This window comes from Astyanax mexicanus, chromosome 7, assembly GCF_023375975.1.
Source record: "Astyanax mexicanus isolate ESR-SI-001 chromosome 7, AstMex3_surface, whole genome shotgun sequence".
Classification (NCBI taxonomy): Eukaryota; Metazoa; Chordata; class Actinopteri; order Characiformes; family Acestrorhamphidae; genus Astyanax; species Astyanax mexicanus.
The window spans coordinates 36,188,807-36,203,659 of NC_064414.1; the positions used below are offsets into that span (position 1 = coordinate 36,188,807).

The 14,853-nt window shown below is 37.1% G+C and overlaps 1 protein-coding gene across 1 annotated transcript in view; it reads right to left on the reverse strand.

Moving 5' to 3' along the window:
* slc24a3 (solute carrier family 24 member 3) overlaps positions 1-14,853 on the reverse strand; it is a 114,403-nt gene that overhangs the window by 22,232 nt on the left and 77,318 nt on the right. The window contains exon 3 of the mRNA XM_007252227.4: positions 9,429-9,505. Within this exon, the coding sequence (XP_007252289.3) occupies positions 9,429-9,505 (77 nt within the window). The remainder of the gene's footprint in view (positions 1-9,428; positions 9,506-14,853) is intronic.

Sequence of the window (14,853 nt, forward strand, 5' to 3'; positions counted from 1 at the left end):
AGTGCTTCAGCCAGGCAGTGAGTTTTTGAGAAAGGTAAAGTAATCCAGACTAGTTCTGGCTAATGCCATCATGCTACAATATGCTAACATGTCATTAGTCAAAATGGAGATTCTGACCGTTAAAAGCTGTTTACTTTATCTGTAGCAAACAGTTTGACACAATTGTATATCGAAACACAAACCGTGTGACAAAAGTTTGACTTTATGTTGACTCAGTTTAGCTCTAAGTGTGATTGTGTTGTTTAAGTCCTTGAACTCGCCTTGCACAAAATGATGCGAAATGCCAAATCTACTATTACATATGTTATTATTCCAGCAGACAAAATAACACTGCCCCAGGTGTGCTCTGACTTTGGTGGATTGATATTTTAACAGTTCAGTGCTCCTGTGCTTGTCGGCAGAGGCAAATCATGTATGACAAAAGTTGGGTTCGCACACTGCTGCGCGTACTTGTGTGTGTAACGAGCGGGAGTGTACGCATGCTTCAAGATAGCAATGAACGTCTGTCTGCTGACTGTTGTCTATGTTTTTTTTTTACTTTGAATTATTATTTTAATGAACAATAGACATAGTAATACATAGCAAACACCACCAAAACAAAAAAAAACGGTGTTGTGTTTTTTATTCCCAATTCTGAAAGATTATGATGGTTGTAAGTTCTAATGTACTACTTTAATTATAAATTCATCTAAAGCCCTATCTGGATGGGATTAGTCTCTCTGTAATTTTATTTCCGTCCAGAACAACCATATATGTGTTTTTATCAGACATCCTCTGAGAAAATTACAGGCTGGATTATCTACTGATTTTCACTGAAGTCCTTGGTCGTAAGGTAATTTTAGTCCCATCTGGACTCATATAGAATTATAGAGTTTTAGAATTTATTTGTCCATTGCCACACACCGCAATTACACTTTGGACGCGAGTTCCCACGGAGATCCATGTAAACACAACAGTAAGCAGAAATGGAGGAGCTACTGAACACGATGTCACATGACTGATGAAGGCATAAAAAATTCACTGGTCTTCCTTTTTTTTTCAATTGCAGCTGGATGCAAGAGTTTTATCCCTGAATAAGTAGAAGTGTGAAATATTTTTCACAGACACTCCCCCTGAAAAACTAATCCCGTCCGGATAGGGCTTAAGCAGAGCAAATTTGGTCATACATTACCTCAGCTGTGTGGTCAGATTTAGTGAGTTATATTTACAAAAAGAAAAAAAAACAGCCCGTCAAACAGTCAAACATGCTAAGGCTCAGTTAGATTAGCTAGCCAACCCTGTACAGCTTGTCTATCTATCAGCAGATAGCATATTTGTAAAGAGTTAGTACACTTATACTGAATGTGTGATGCTAAAGGCTTTTAATTCAGAGCGTAAAAAAATGAACTTAAACCTGCCGGAGAGGAGGCTAATTATAAACATAATAATGTTGGAGGAAACGATTCAACATGACATCAGATAAATGTGTCATTGTTCTGTTTTTGGACTTTTCTCTTATTTCAATTTGAATATTTTTAAATTAGTTTTCCAAATACTCAAAGCATTCTTACCTAAAACATGCACTACCAGCACGTTTTGGTAGCAAACCTTAGCATTACTGTCAAGAGTTATCCAAGACTCCAAACGTAAGTAATTATAGCATCTATAAATGCACAGATCAACACATTCACAAGCCATATTACAGGACATATGCACAGTTTGTTGTGGGGTCTGTGAGGAGACAGCGTCCAAAGAGAAATGTTGCCCAATGTGGAAAAAAAGCAGCTTGATGACATGCGGATGTGTGCCAAGCACATTCAGCAACAGACTGCTGCTCCTGATGAGACGCTCTTCAATTCATGGAATTATTACATAACAAGTAAAGAAAGGCTCTCTGGCCTGTATAGAAAGGACTGGCTGAATTCTGTAACAGTGTGCTGTGTTTTCTATAGGTTAATGAACAATCTAATCTCTCCAGCACATGTTAATGTCGGGTCAAAAAGCTTAATGTAGACTCTAAGCGTTCACCCTGTTTACACTCGGCTCTCCACCAATGGCATTCGCTACCGATGAGATGGCTTCAGCCGGTTCTGAGAATGTGTCCTTATATCACAAGCACTGTGGCAGCCGGCACTCGCTGCATGTCTGTGTGTGTATGTGTAGGGGATTAGCTATCCCAACATCTGCTTGTCGTAACACACTGTGGTCAGTAGGGTGTGAATATCTCGGTGTGTGTGGCTGTATTTTTCTCTGTACACGGTGATGGAAACATGCACGCTCATAGGCCAGGGTTTTCCATCCTTGCAATGCACATTTTATCTTGTTTTCTTGGCTCAAATTTTCTGCTTCTAACCCAAAATCTGCAGTGCATGGGGTTCACAGAAATGACATTAAATATTGTATTCACCAAACCTTAATTGTGAACCGATTTGCTTCTGGAGCTAGGAAGCTAATATACTGTAGGTAAGCAATGGTGGAACACATTCCCTACCTTTTAGAACTGTGCAACTCAATGTCATACTGTTACAAAAAATGGGCAAAAGTAGTCACATTCCTAAAAACATTTAAAGCAACGTTATGTAACAAATCTACCCTAAGTAATACTGTGTGACCCGAGTCAAATATGTGTTAAATCCTGTTAAATTACTCTACCAAAACAGTCCACATACTTCTTCCCTCACTTTAAGCGATGGTTCTGAATCTCTTTCAGCTTGTCCAGAAATGCATGTGTAACAGGCAGCACTAAGCATTTAACCTTTTAATGTTCTGCTCATTTTTCTGGTAGAGAAAACTTTGAGTCACTACATCTTAGTGATGTACAGCTCTGGAAAAATGAAGAGCTTCTTTGATTTTACTAAAGTGGAAGCCTCTGGAATATAATCAAGAGAAAGATGGATGATCACAAGCCATCAAACCAAGCTGAACTGCTTGAATTTTTGCACCAGGAGTGGCATAAAGTTATCCCAAAGCAGTGTGTAAGACAGGTGGAGGAGAACGTGACAAGATGCATGAAAACTGTGATAAAAAACCAGGGTTATTGCACCAAATATTGATTTTTGAACACTTAAACTTAAACTTGTTTTCTTTGCATTATTTGAGGTCCGAAAACGCGCATCTTTTTTTTATCTCAGTCATTTCTCATTTTCTGCAAATAAATGCTCTAAATGGCAATGTATTATAGTAGATGCTTTACTTTAAGAGCAACTGTGGAATAAGTTCCTGTAATGACAATTTAGGGTTATTGAAGACTTCTTTATGATCTTGTAATTTATTTATTTTTTTTTTAGTCAATGGAATTGCTTATCATTTGCTCTGAGATCTTTTTAGATCTAGCAGACTACCATGCATCCACCATTTTTTTTTTCGGAAGGAGAAAAGAAAGAGATCTTTGAATCTTACCATGGTGATACCGGTCAATCATTCATACCAAACGACTGGTACAGGCAATATTTACTGAGCTATACATACAGAAGTAGTGTATAATGCACGTGGAACGCAACAGAAACATTTTTATGGAACATTTTCCATATATACAACAATGTATAGTCTATGTGTATATATATATGAACTGTATATAAATAAACTTGCCTTGACTGAATGTAGACTGATGACTACATTTGGGGTAAAGTAGAGAAAATAGTGTACATTTCTCATGGATCCATTACTTTACCAACTATCATAACATGCTCTTATACACAAACACAGTCAGTACTAAAACCGACATGGTGGTCAGATGCTTTACACTTCAGCGCAGGGCTACACTCCTCTACACACACTCACCCAAACATTAACACAGGCGATGACACGTGGTATTTGGGTATCACCCGAGACCTGTCCAACAACCGCTTCCCTCCAAGACCCTTCACCAATCACTGATCCACTCATGCACACAAACACACACACAAAAACACAATGTTCCAATTATGTAACCGTGCTCTCCACTGCAGACCTGACAGGACAGTGCTGGGGCAGTGCACCTCCTGAAGAGAAATAAAGTATGGAAAAGTAGCCGAGGGGACTTTTAGAGAGGACTCACTCTAAATCTTTCACTATCCCCCCTCTCTCTGAGCTGCTTACACAAGCAACTAATTAAACAGCACAAAGCAATAGCAGTGTCACATCATTCCCGCAGAGGATTTCAGACAGAACATATAGTACTGCCTCTTTTTTTCTTATCTCTAACAACTGAACACACACACACACACACACACACACACAACACTGCCTGTGCACTGATATAATACTACTCATATGCCCCTCTGTTCTTCTAAGGGTTTCTCACTTTGCTTTCTTTCGTGGAAATCACCATTCCAGGATCAAAACTAGATCTAAAATTGTATATGATATAGTTTATGCTTTGTATACACACACACTTGGCTTTCTCCTTTACTTAACTTGCTTATTACTTTTTAGGATTGTTATATTTTGGCCTCATTTTGACTATCATCCCTATAGTTTGTTATAGTTTTAGGTAATTAACTTTTAAAACTGGATCGTTTTTACCATATGGTTTGGATTGCTTCACATACAGAAAAAACACCAAAGTGCACCAAAATGCATCACAACACACCATGTAAGACCATTCTCTATGCTTATTGGCCAGAGCTATCTGGATTTTTTTTCAATAGGAGTGGCATAAAGTTATCCAAAAGCAGTGTGTAAGACTGGTGGAGGAGCCAATGCAAGATGCATGAAAACTGTGATTAAAAACAAATATTGATTTATTCTAAACTCTTAAAACTTTATGAAGGGAGTGTTCTGGACTAGTGTATATTTCAGATAGCAGTTTAACATGGAGCATTGGTTGAGGTTGAGATGGCATTTATTTAATCCTGCAGTAATTATGTGGGCAATATAGCAGAATAAACAACACCTGCAGAATACTATTTAGCTCAAACCAGCTCAGAGTTCATCTGATAGTTGGGTTGGATCAAAGTTTGTTTGTGGCCTCACCGAGACCACATCCTCTCAGAGGTTTCAGGCAGTTGTTTTGGTTTTCTGCATCAGAGTAAGATTATGGGTTTCACACCTGCTCAAGTGATTTGCTCCAAGAGTCAACAAACCGAAGTTGCATTTAACTGTAGTAAAAAGTGCAGGTGTTAAAATGCTTTACGGGTGATTTGACACCTACCACCTTTTTGATCTCAGAACAAACCAATCTCTGAATGATAACCCAGCAAGCAGACAACATGCTGACATTAGATGCATGCTCTTCTACAAATCAAAAGCTCACTTCCATGATAAAATGTCGTATGTATAATCGAAAAAACTATTATTAGATTAGTCGACTACCAAAATAATCATTAGTTGCAGCTCTACATGCTAGACTTTGATGTGTGGAAATGTCCATAATTATCATTTTGTAGAGTGTTGGCATGATCAACCCAATGTGGGCCCACTTTCTCTAAAACATACTAATGTTCAGATCATGTACACATGAAGAGAGAATGCTCAATAAGATGCTCACTCTACCACTCAAACAATTATCTACCTGATAAGATGTTTTAAGGAAGTGCTGTTTAGTGTGTTAATAGAAAATTGAGTCATGATCTCTTAGTCAGAATCAAACACTTCATCTAATCTGAAAATATGTGTATGGCCACACTCCTAACAGTTTGAATGGTAAGAGTCTATAAAATATTTTAAGTCCTTTAGCACCTTCAGCTTGTGCAAGGGCTGTTTCCTGAAGCATGAAAATACAGACACACCACAGACCCTTTCAGCAACTCACAGTGGAGGAGCTCAGCTTCCGCTGCATGTGAGAACTGAAAAAAAAAGTGGTCTGTGTATTTCCCTGTTTCTGGATCCTGTGAAGCTACACTATATGTCTAAAAATGTCTGGGGCATCCCTTGTAATGAATGCATTTAACGACTTTAAGCTGCACACACAGCTACAGGGGTTGGACAATGAAACTCAAACACCTGTTTTTTGACCACAATAATTTATTTTGGTGACGGACAGTTCTGGTGGAAACAGGAGAGTTGAGGTTCACATTGAATTCTGCCGTGATTTGAGCAGCCGTGGTTTTATGTTTTTTGGATAGAATCTGAGTTAGCACCCGAACATCCCTTTCAGACAGCTTCCTCTTACAGCGTCCACAGTTAATCCTGTTGGATGTGGTTCGTCCTTCTTGGTGGGATGCTGACATTACCCTGGATACCGTGGCTCTTGATACATCACAAAGACTCGCTGTCTTGGTCACAGATGCGCCAGCAAGACGTGCACCGACAATTTGTCCTCTTTTGAACTCTGGTATGTCACCCGTAATGTTGTGTGCATTGCAATATTTTGAGCAAAAACGTGCTCTTACCCTGCTGCTAATTGAACCTTCACACTCTGCTCTTACTGGTGCAATAATGTGCAGTTAATGAAGATTGGACACCAAGCTGCTCCAATTTAGCCATGAAACCTCCCACACTAAAATGAAGGGTGTTTCAGTTTCATTGTCCAACCCCTGTACGTGTTGATTTAGATCTAAATGCATTCCTAATTATTCCCCATCAAGTTGCTTAAGATTTATTTATTTATTTACAGAAACTTGGTCCAAAGCTCTAATGAACCAACCAATTACATGAATAAGGGTTTTTGTTTTTTCAAAGGCCTTTTGTCAATTATGAAAAAATAGTACCGCAAAACTATTCTGTAATTAGTTGCTACCAGTTTTGCTTTGAAAGGAATATTGTAGATAACAACCTTGATTTGCTCCTCAGCAGCAGATTCTCATGCACACATCCTTCACACCGTTCTATCCTTACAAAGCCCAATTGGCATCCTTCACCTCTGGCATGTTTGGGTAAGAAATCTATTGGTTTAAAATTTCAAACTGCCTTTCGTGTGACTGTGTGGGTGTCAAAAAAGACAAAGTGACAGACTGAAAGACAGAGGGGAATATTGTAAAACATAGAAAGCTCCACTGAGCAGCTCACAAATACGAAAAAACACACCTAACTCGCTTGCTTCTCTAAAACTTTCTTCCTTTCTGCTCTGAAAACCTGTCGTTTTCAGCTTCTAAAGTGACAAAACCAGTGAAATCCAACCAAACAATACAAGCAGTGTGCAGCAAGTCACTGGAGAACCCAGGCGATTGCGTATTCTGTAAACGAATGTGAGTTTTGTGTCATCAGTCCTGAGGCTCCAGGGGGTTTGGCTAAATGCCCACACACACACACACACACACACACACACTAACTGCTAAATTAAGCCTCTTTCTGAGGGGCCCCACATTCACTGTTGTAAATAGTATTTCTGGTAAGAGCTTAAGGACAAGCCAATTGAGATAAAACCATGAAAATGCAGAGAGCCACAATCGGCAGCCAAATCTCAAATAAAGCACATCAGAGAGCAGTGGGAGGGCATATGAGGACCACTGAGACGCTAACTCATGCTTTTTTTTTTTACTGACACCGCAAGATCTGCCTTAACAAACGCTCAGGTTCAGAACGGACAAGCAGTCCATATTTAATATTTTTTCAGCTCTTTTCCAGACAACACAAATAAACACATATAAAGTCAGGTTTTCATTTTTTAAAGACAATTTCTGAAAATTAGTTGACCACAAACCACACCACATCCTCCCCCATGCTTCTCTCTGCATGTCTACCTTTTCCATTATCTGGTAGCTGGTGGGAAAACATATCTGGCACCAGACCAAAATCTCTGGTGTTAAGTAAACAAAGCTAATGTTCTTTTCTCTCCAGTAGGAGTACAGTTTTGGAGGATACCCCTTTAAAGAACTGAGGCTTTAGCTGGGTGTGATTCTATAAGGTACACAGTGTGTTTTTTCTGTCTATTATATTTGTACAACATACTTCATTTCATAAGGGCCTCTAGTTTCTGTATATTATTTGTATATTTAATTTGTTTATAGATATATGTTTATAGGTGTTCTTTATATTTAGTAGTAGTTTAATGGATCATGAAATTTACATGTTTCTGAGTCAACGATTTGATCAATTTTTAGGTCTGTTTGATCGTCTGTATTTTGAGATGGTCAATGTGAGACGTATTTTGACATGGTCAACGTGTTTATATTAGTGACTTATTTTAACATGGTCTATTTGTATTAGTGACTTATTTTAACATGGTCTGTTTGTGTTTGTAATGTTTGTTTTTACATGGTCTATATGTATTAGTGACTTTTTTTTACACAGTTTGTTTGTATTAGTATTAGTATTTATATTAAATCGAAGCAAACAACATGTGTCAGATTCGACATGCAATACTGGTTTCTACACAACAAATTCTGTTTTTTAGAATAAACTCCCTGAGAGTTAAAATCAACTCATTTTAAGTGTAAATGCGTGACCACTAAATAATCTCTATAACAGAGTTAAAGTAACTCTTTTCTGGGAGTTGGCCTTTTTACCCTGTTCAGGAGTTAAATCTGAACTGTTGTGGGAGTTCAAATATTTATCCCATCTATAGTACAATACAGCCCTCAGCTCGAGTTAGTTTTAATTAAACTCCTTTACAGTGTTAACAATTCATGCAAAAAAATGTTATTAAACTAATATTATAAAAAAGATACTTTAAACACTGCTGTTTGCCAGCACTTTGCCACGCATAACAGTGCAGAAGATGGTAACTTGCTCTTATAGCCAACAACACATCAGCTAGACAAACAAACACTATATAAAATATCATAGAATACCCCATGGAAGGAGCCCTGGCGGGCAAGACTTCACACTAATGGTAAGCTAGGATTGCTGGACACGCCCATTAAAGAGTTCAGTCAAGCTCCTCAACACCTTGGAATAAACTCTGAAATACGACACCGCCAAAGAGCTCCCCTCAACTCAACTTGTAGTTTAATTTGTAGAATAAACTCACACAATTTAACACTCTCACACATTTTTGTTTAACTCCAGCTTTTCCAACTCCAGAAATTTGCTGTGCATTTACCAAAAAGTGGTACCACACAGCACGCTACGCAAATGGCGCAGCACGCGAGTTGTGCTACCCTGTCAAACTGTGCTACTCTTATGTGTATATTTAAAGGTAAAATGACAAAGTAGAGCATGTCTCCAGTAAGAAGTTCATGTACTATATACGTGTATATATATATATATATATATATATATATATATATATATATATATATATATATATATATATATATATATAAAACAATAATAAAATAAAAAAAGAAAATCGTAAAAAAAAAAAGAAAATCGAGAATCAAATCGAATCGTGATCCTAAAATTGGAAATAAAATCGAATCGAGGATTTAGAGAATCGTGACACCCCTAATTAATAGTGACTGAACTTTTTCTATATTAGGTTCTATTTTAGAATTCTAAAAATCTCTATCTGATTAAAGGCATTAAACAAGAAGGAACACCAGAGTGGAGGTAATCGTAATTATGAATATATAGTGTAAAGTTAGTTTAAAGATTTATTTTTGCACTCACTTATACATATACACACCAATAGCTGTAGAGACACTTACGCAAAAAACGTGCAGGGCCACAGCTCCCTCCATTCGCTCCTGTTTGGTAAAAATGTCATCTGGAAACTCGTGTACACCTGAAAAAACAAAAAAAAAAAAAAACAAACGCATTAGAAAACCCATTAACCTCGCACACAGATGCAGTACTGCACTAATGTCTCAGAGAACACCCCTGCACTTTAACACTTCACCACTTTAACAGTCTGTGGGGCTGAATATACCTGTCTCTGAACTGAAGAGACATACTACATATATTATATTAAAATAATATTATGATTTTATAATTTATTTCTGTAGATGTGCAACGGGTCCGTAAATAAATGCACTTCTATATGTTTTAATTTTTGATTACAAATACGTAAACAAATATATAATACACAAGCTATAATTCTGCAATGCATCTGTTATAGCAAAACCATCAGCAGTAGTTACACTGTTATTAGATGTGCTGTTAATATTATGAGTGTTCTGATTTCTGACTAATGCATTAAGCATCGATCTGAACACCTGTCATATGTTTAATTTTTTGAATCTGCTATTACCAAAATGATTCTCATACGACTTCCTGAATACCCAATTCACAATGAGTGATTTTACCACATATATTGTGCCTCTAGTATGCACTGTACCCTGTCCATTATATTATTATTTATTATATTAGTATTATGCTATTCTCAATACACATTTATCCAGCAAAAGCAATACAGTTTGCAAACTATGGTCACAGTTAAATATGACTATTATGAAATGTTTCACACTGTAAAAATATAGAGCTCTGGAAAACACTTTCAGTTTCTGAGTCAGTTTGTCTGATTTTGCTATTTATAGATATATGTTTGAGTAAAATGAACATTGTTGGCTGAAATAATAAAAAAGATGAAGAGAAAACAAGTTCATATTCATAAAGTTTTAAGAGTTCAGAAATCAATATTTGGTGGAATAACCCTGGTTTTTAATCAGTTTTCATAAATCTTGGCATGTTCTCCTCCACCAGTCTTACACACTGCTTTTGGATAACTTTATGCCACTCCTGGTGCAAAAATTCAAGCAGTTCAGTTTGGTTTGATGGTTTGTGATCATCCATCTTCCTCTTGATTTGTAATTCCACAGGTTTTCAATTTGGTAAAATCAAAGAAACTCATAATTTTTAAGTGATCTCTTATGGGTTTTTTACAGAGCTGTATATTTAAACTCTAAACATAGGTAAACCTGGCACATAATAATGGTTTAAAAAACACACACACACCTTTATTTAATGGTAATCGCTAAATCTAAAGCAGTGCTCCTCCACTGAGGTAAGACAGATGCAACAACAATCACATTATCCTGTGTGTGATTTTTAGGCTGCTGATTTTCCTGCAGTTATGGCGCTGTTATCTCGGCCCTCTAAGCGTAGCTGCTCTGTTAACAAGCTATTCACAATCACAGCATGAAACCCTGATGGCTCCATTGATAAACTCCGGCCCACAGATTGGAGCCGGTGCCTGCTGCAGGACTCCATTTAGGCCCATCTGACTCCAGCCAGCTGAGGGACGGTGGGAAGAGCACAGCTAGCTGTGAACTCCCTGAAGCGAAGAAAACTGTGCACGTTCTTCTACCGCCTGCCTGCTGCCATGACGTCAACTGCAGGGCTGCTACTGAAAAGCCATGAGACCCCTGAGACTGGCTACTATTTGTACAATGCATAGTTTAAGCCTGAGATCTTTTATTGTGACTGTGCTCATGGTTCAATGCTTTCAAGAGACTAGTCTAATCCCTCTCACTAGTTCTGATTTCAAGAGACATCTGTGCAGTTTCAGCTTAATTTCCAAATCCTCTTTGTGTTTATATACTGTATTTCTGGACGTATATTCCTCAAATATATCCTCTGTATTTCCTCTGTATTTTCTGTTAATTTCTGTTAACTTACAGTTAATGCCTGAACAAATATGGTGGGGGTATCAAAAATGTATTAAAAATATCAATACTAAAATACTGAGGGCTGGGCAGAATCCATTTTTAATTATCAAATAGTCTCAAAATAGTAGTATTACTCTATTAAACCATCAGTCTGACCATAGACTGTGTGTAGCTGGACAGAGCATCGTCTCTCAAAAGTGAAGCCACCACAGGTCGGGCGCCCCCTGCTGTTCGGTTACAGAAAGCTGTGTAACCCCACCCATCCCCATAGGTTTCAATGGCAAAACAGACAACTTTCAATCACGATTTTTTCCAATATACTGCAATTCTACCTCCATTATTTAAATGCAACTTTTTAAATTTTTAAAACGTTATTCAAAAAGATTTGGTTATTCCAATAGGCTTACAATGCTTATGTTATAACTCAGGAAGTAGGCCTGGACAATATTTCGATATCGGTATTTATCGCGATAAGAAATGTTTCAATAACGGTGATATCATTGTTGCGCTATATCGATAAGTATTATTTACACAATCAGCCTCCGTATCCAGGCTACGTCAGTGCGCAATGACGTAATCATGGGTCGGCTGAGCACCACTCTGCATTGCATCTAAAATGTCCCGCGATGAAGCAAAACCAACCCTAACCAAGGGGATCTCAGTCGCGCTCCGCTCAGCACCTAAAATCTTCCGCAATGAAACGAAACCAACCGAAACAGACCTTAACCGAGCGGATCTCAGCCGCGCTCCGGTCCGCACCTAGAATCTCCCGCGATAAAGCGAAACCGACCTTAACCGAGCGGATCTCGGTCGCGCTCCGCACCTAGAATGTCTCGCAATAAAAAACGAAACCGACCTTAACCGAGCGGATCTCGGCTGCGCTCCGCTCCGCACCTAGAATCTCCCGCGATGAAGCGAAACCGACCTTAACCGAGCGGATCTGGGCCGCGCTCCGCACCTAGAATCTCCCGCGATAATTCTCGGCTGCGCTCCGGTCCGGTCTGTTCCACCACTTCAAGCAGTTTCACTACACACAATATCTGAGACACTTTTGTAATTTATGTTGTATCTAAGTTATTTATAGTTGGTAGGTTTGTTTATTTGACGGGGATATCATGTTCCCTTTATATATATGAAGGTTTCTTGCATTCTTTATCCTGGTTGAAGCACTTTTGTTTTGATCTGTTAAATATGTTTACAAAAGAATAAGAAGCTCTGCCTCTTTTGTAATGTAAAGTTATTTATATTGGTGATATGTATATAGGTTATAGGTTTGTGTTTGACAGAGATGTCATGATTTTATTTTGCTACATGCCAATAAAAGTGAGCCTTAATTTAATTTGAACAATTTTTATTTCTAAAGTTTGAGAGAGGAGGCTTTAAAAACATAAATTAAAATTTCAAACAGTAGTGTACATATTTCCATTGCAGTTTTTCTGAGGCCTTCAAAGTATTTATATCGATATCGAAATTATATCGTATCGACCGAAATTAAGGAATATATCGTGATATAAATTTTGGCCATATCGTCCAGCACTATCAGGAAGAGTTGAGAAATCAGTATTTGGTGGAATAACCAATAACTGATGATTAATCAAAGGTTTCATGCATCTTGGCATGCTCTCCACCAGTTTTTCACACTGCTTTTGGGTGGCATTATGGTGGAGAGCATGCCAAGACACATGAACGATTTAAAAAAATCATAGTTATATTTCCAAATACTGATTACTGAACTCACATATTAAAATATGAGTATTTTTGTTTCTGAATGAATATGAACTTGTTCCCTTTGCATTATTTTGAAGTCTGAAAGCATTGCATATTTGTTTTGTTTTTTTTGTTCAATTGACTATTTTTCATTTTCTGCAAATTTGGAAAAACAACAATGTTCATTTTACTCAAACATATATCTATAAATAGCAAAATCAGAGAAACTGATCATTTTGAAGTGGTCTCTTAATTTTTCCAGAGCTGTATATAACATATTTTTCTACAATGTGATTTTTTTTTTATTATTATAATTTTGCTTACAGTATCACAATACAGCCAAATATATTAAATAGCCCCTATATTGCCAAATGTAGTATTGTCATATACTTAGGTTTCTGGTAATACACAGCCCTATTGTGTTTTACAGTAACTGCTGATAACAATAGAAGTGCAATGGAGAGTGAATGGTGTGCAAACAGCAGAGCAGCACATGGAAGCCAGAGCATTGTGGAGAGGATAATACTCATATATTGGTTTACAGTTGACAAAGCCATTAGCACTGAAAGCTGTGTCTGTGTGTGTGTGTGTGTGTGTGTGTGCCTGGCAGTGTGTGTTCCATGGCGTGCAGTGACATTCTATCAGTGAACAGTCGTCAGGGTGAGAGTGCCAGCAGGCTACACACTGTCCTCCGTGCCCCTGCTGCACTGAGCCAACTCAACACACACACACACACGAACACACACACTACAACTGTACTTCACTACTATACATGAGGAGTCGGGAAAGAGTGAAAGACAATGGATAAACGAGTTACTATTTAGCATAATGCAATATATACATGTAAACATATTGTAATAATGCAATAAAAGGCAGTCTAATTTCATCTAATTTTATTTTTTCATATTTATTTTTTAATTTTTAAAATAACAGAATCACGCTTAAAATATGAGTAAAAGGTAAGTTTACTTTTTTATGCAATTTATAACAGTTAACTTATACAGTAAACAACACTGCTATCTGCTTTGTCTGGGGTTTGAACACAACCCAATATGAACCAGCAAACTTTGCATGCAAACTAATAATTAAATAGCAAATACATCACTACTAATTTTTGAGAGTATTGCAAACAATGAAAGCCCTCTATGTGTATTTATTTTAACTTCTCTACTAGTAAACATGCTTTTTAACCTCATTTTAACCTAATAATCCCATTATCATTATGATTACACATTGCAAAGCATGCAAACCTATATTGCCATCCAATTCAAATTATGTTTTTTTTATCTTTATCCTTATTTTTCTGCACGATGTTTAAAATGTAACTCATTCCACAGATATTTCCCAAACAATGCCCAACTTCAGACTGTACAGTCTCACCTAGGCCTGTCACGATAATTTTATTTTTATTTTATTTTTGGATGATATATCATCCCAGAAATTATTATTATTATATTATTATTATAATATTATTGTCATTTTAAAACCATTTAAATTCCAATGACAAAATGGTAATGTATATCATAACAACGCAATTACACTATTTTAAATACAACAGCATTTTAAATAATCATAGTTTGGAAAATATATATTTTTTCCTAACCTACTGCAGTACACACTGTTTGTAAGCATTGCTTATGGCATGACTGACTAAAATACTGTTCATATATGTTATATATGTAAACAAACATTCAAATGAACACATTATAAAATATTATCGAGGTCATGTCCATTCATTGTACGATAAGTTGATAATGTAATTATTCTGATAGACCTAGTTACACTGTGTGATTGTATACAGTTTTCTGATCAGATGCTT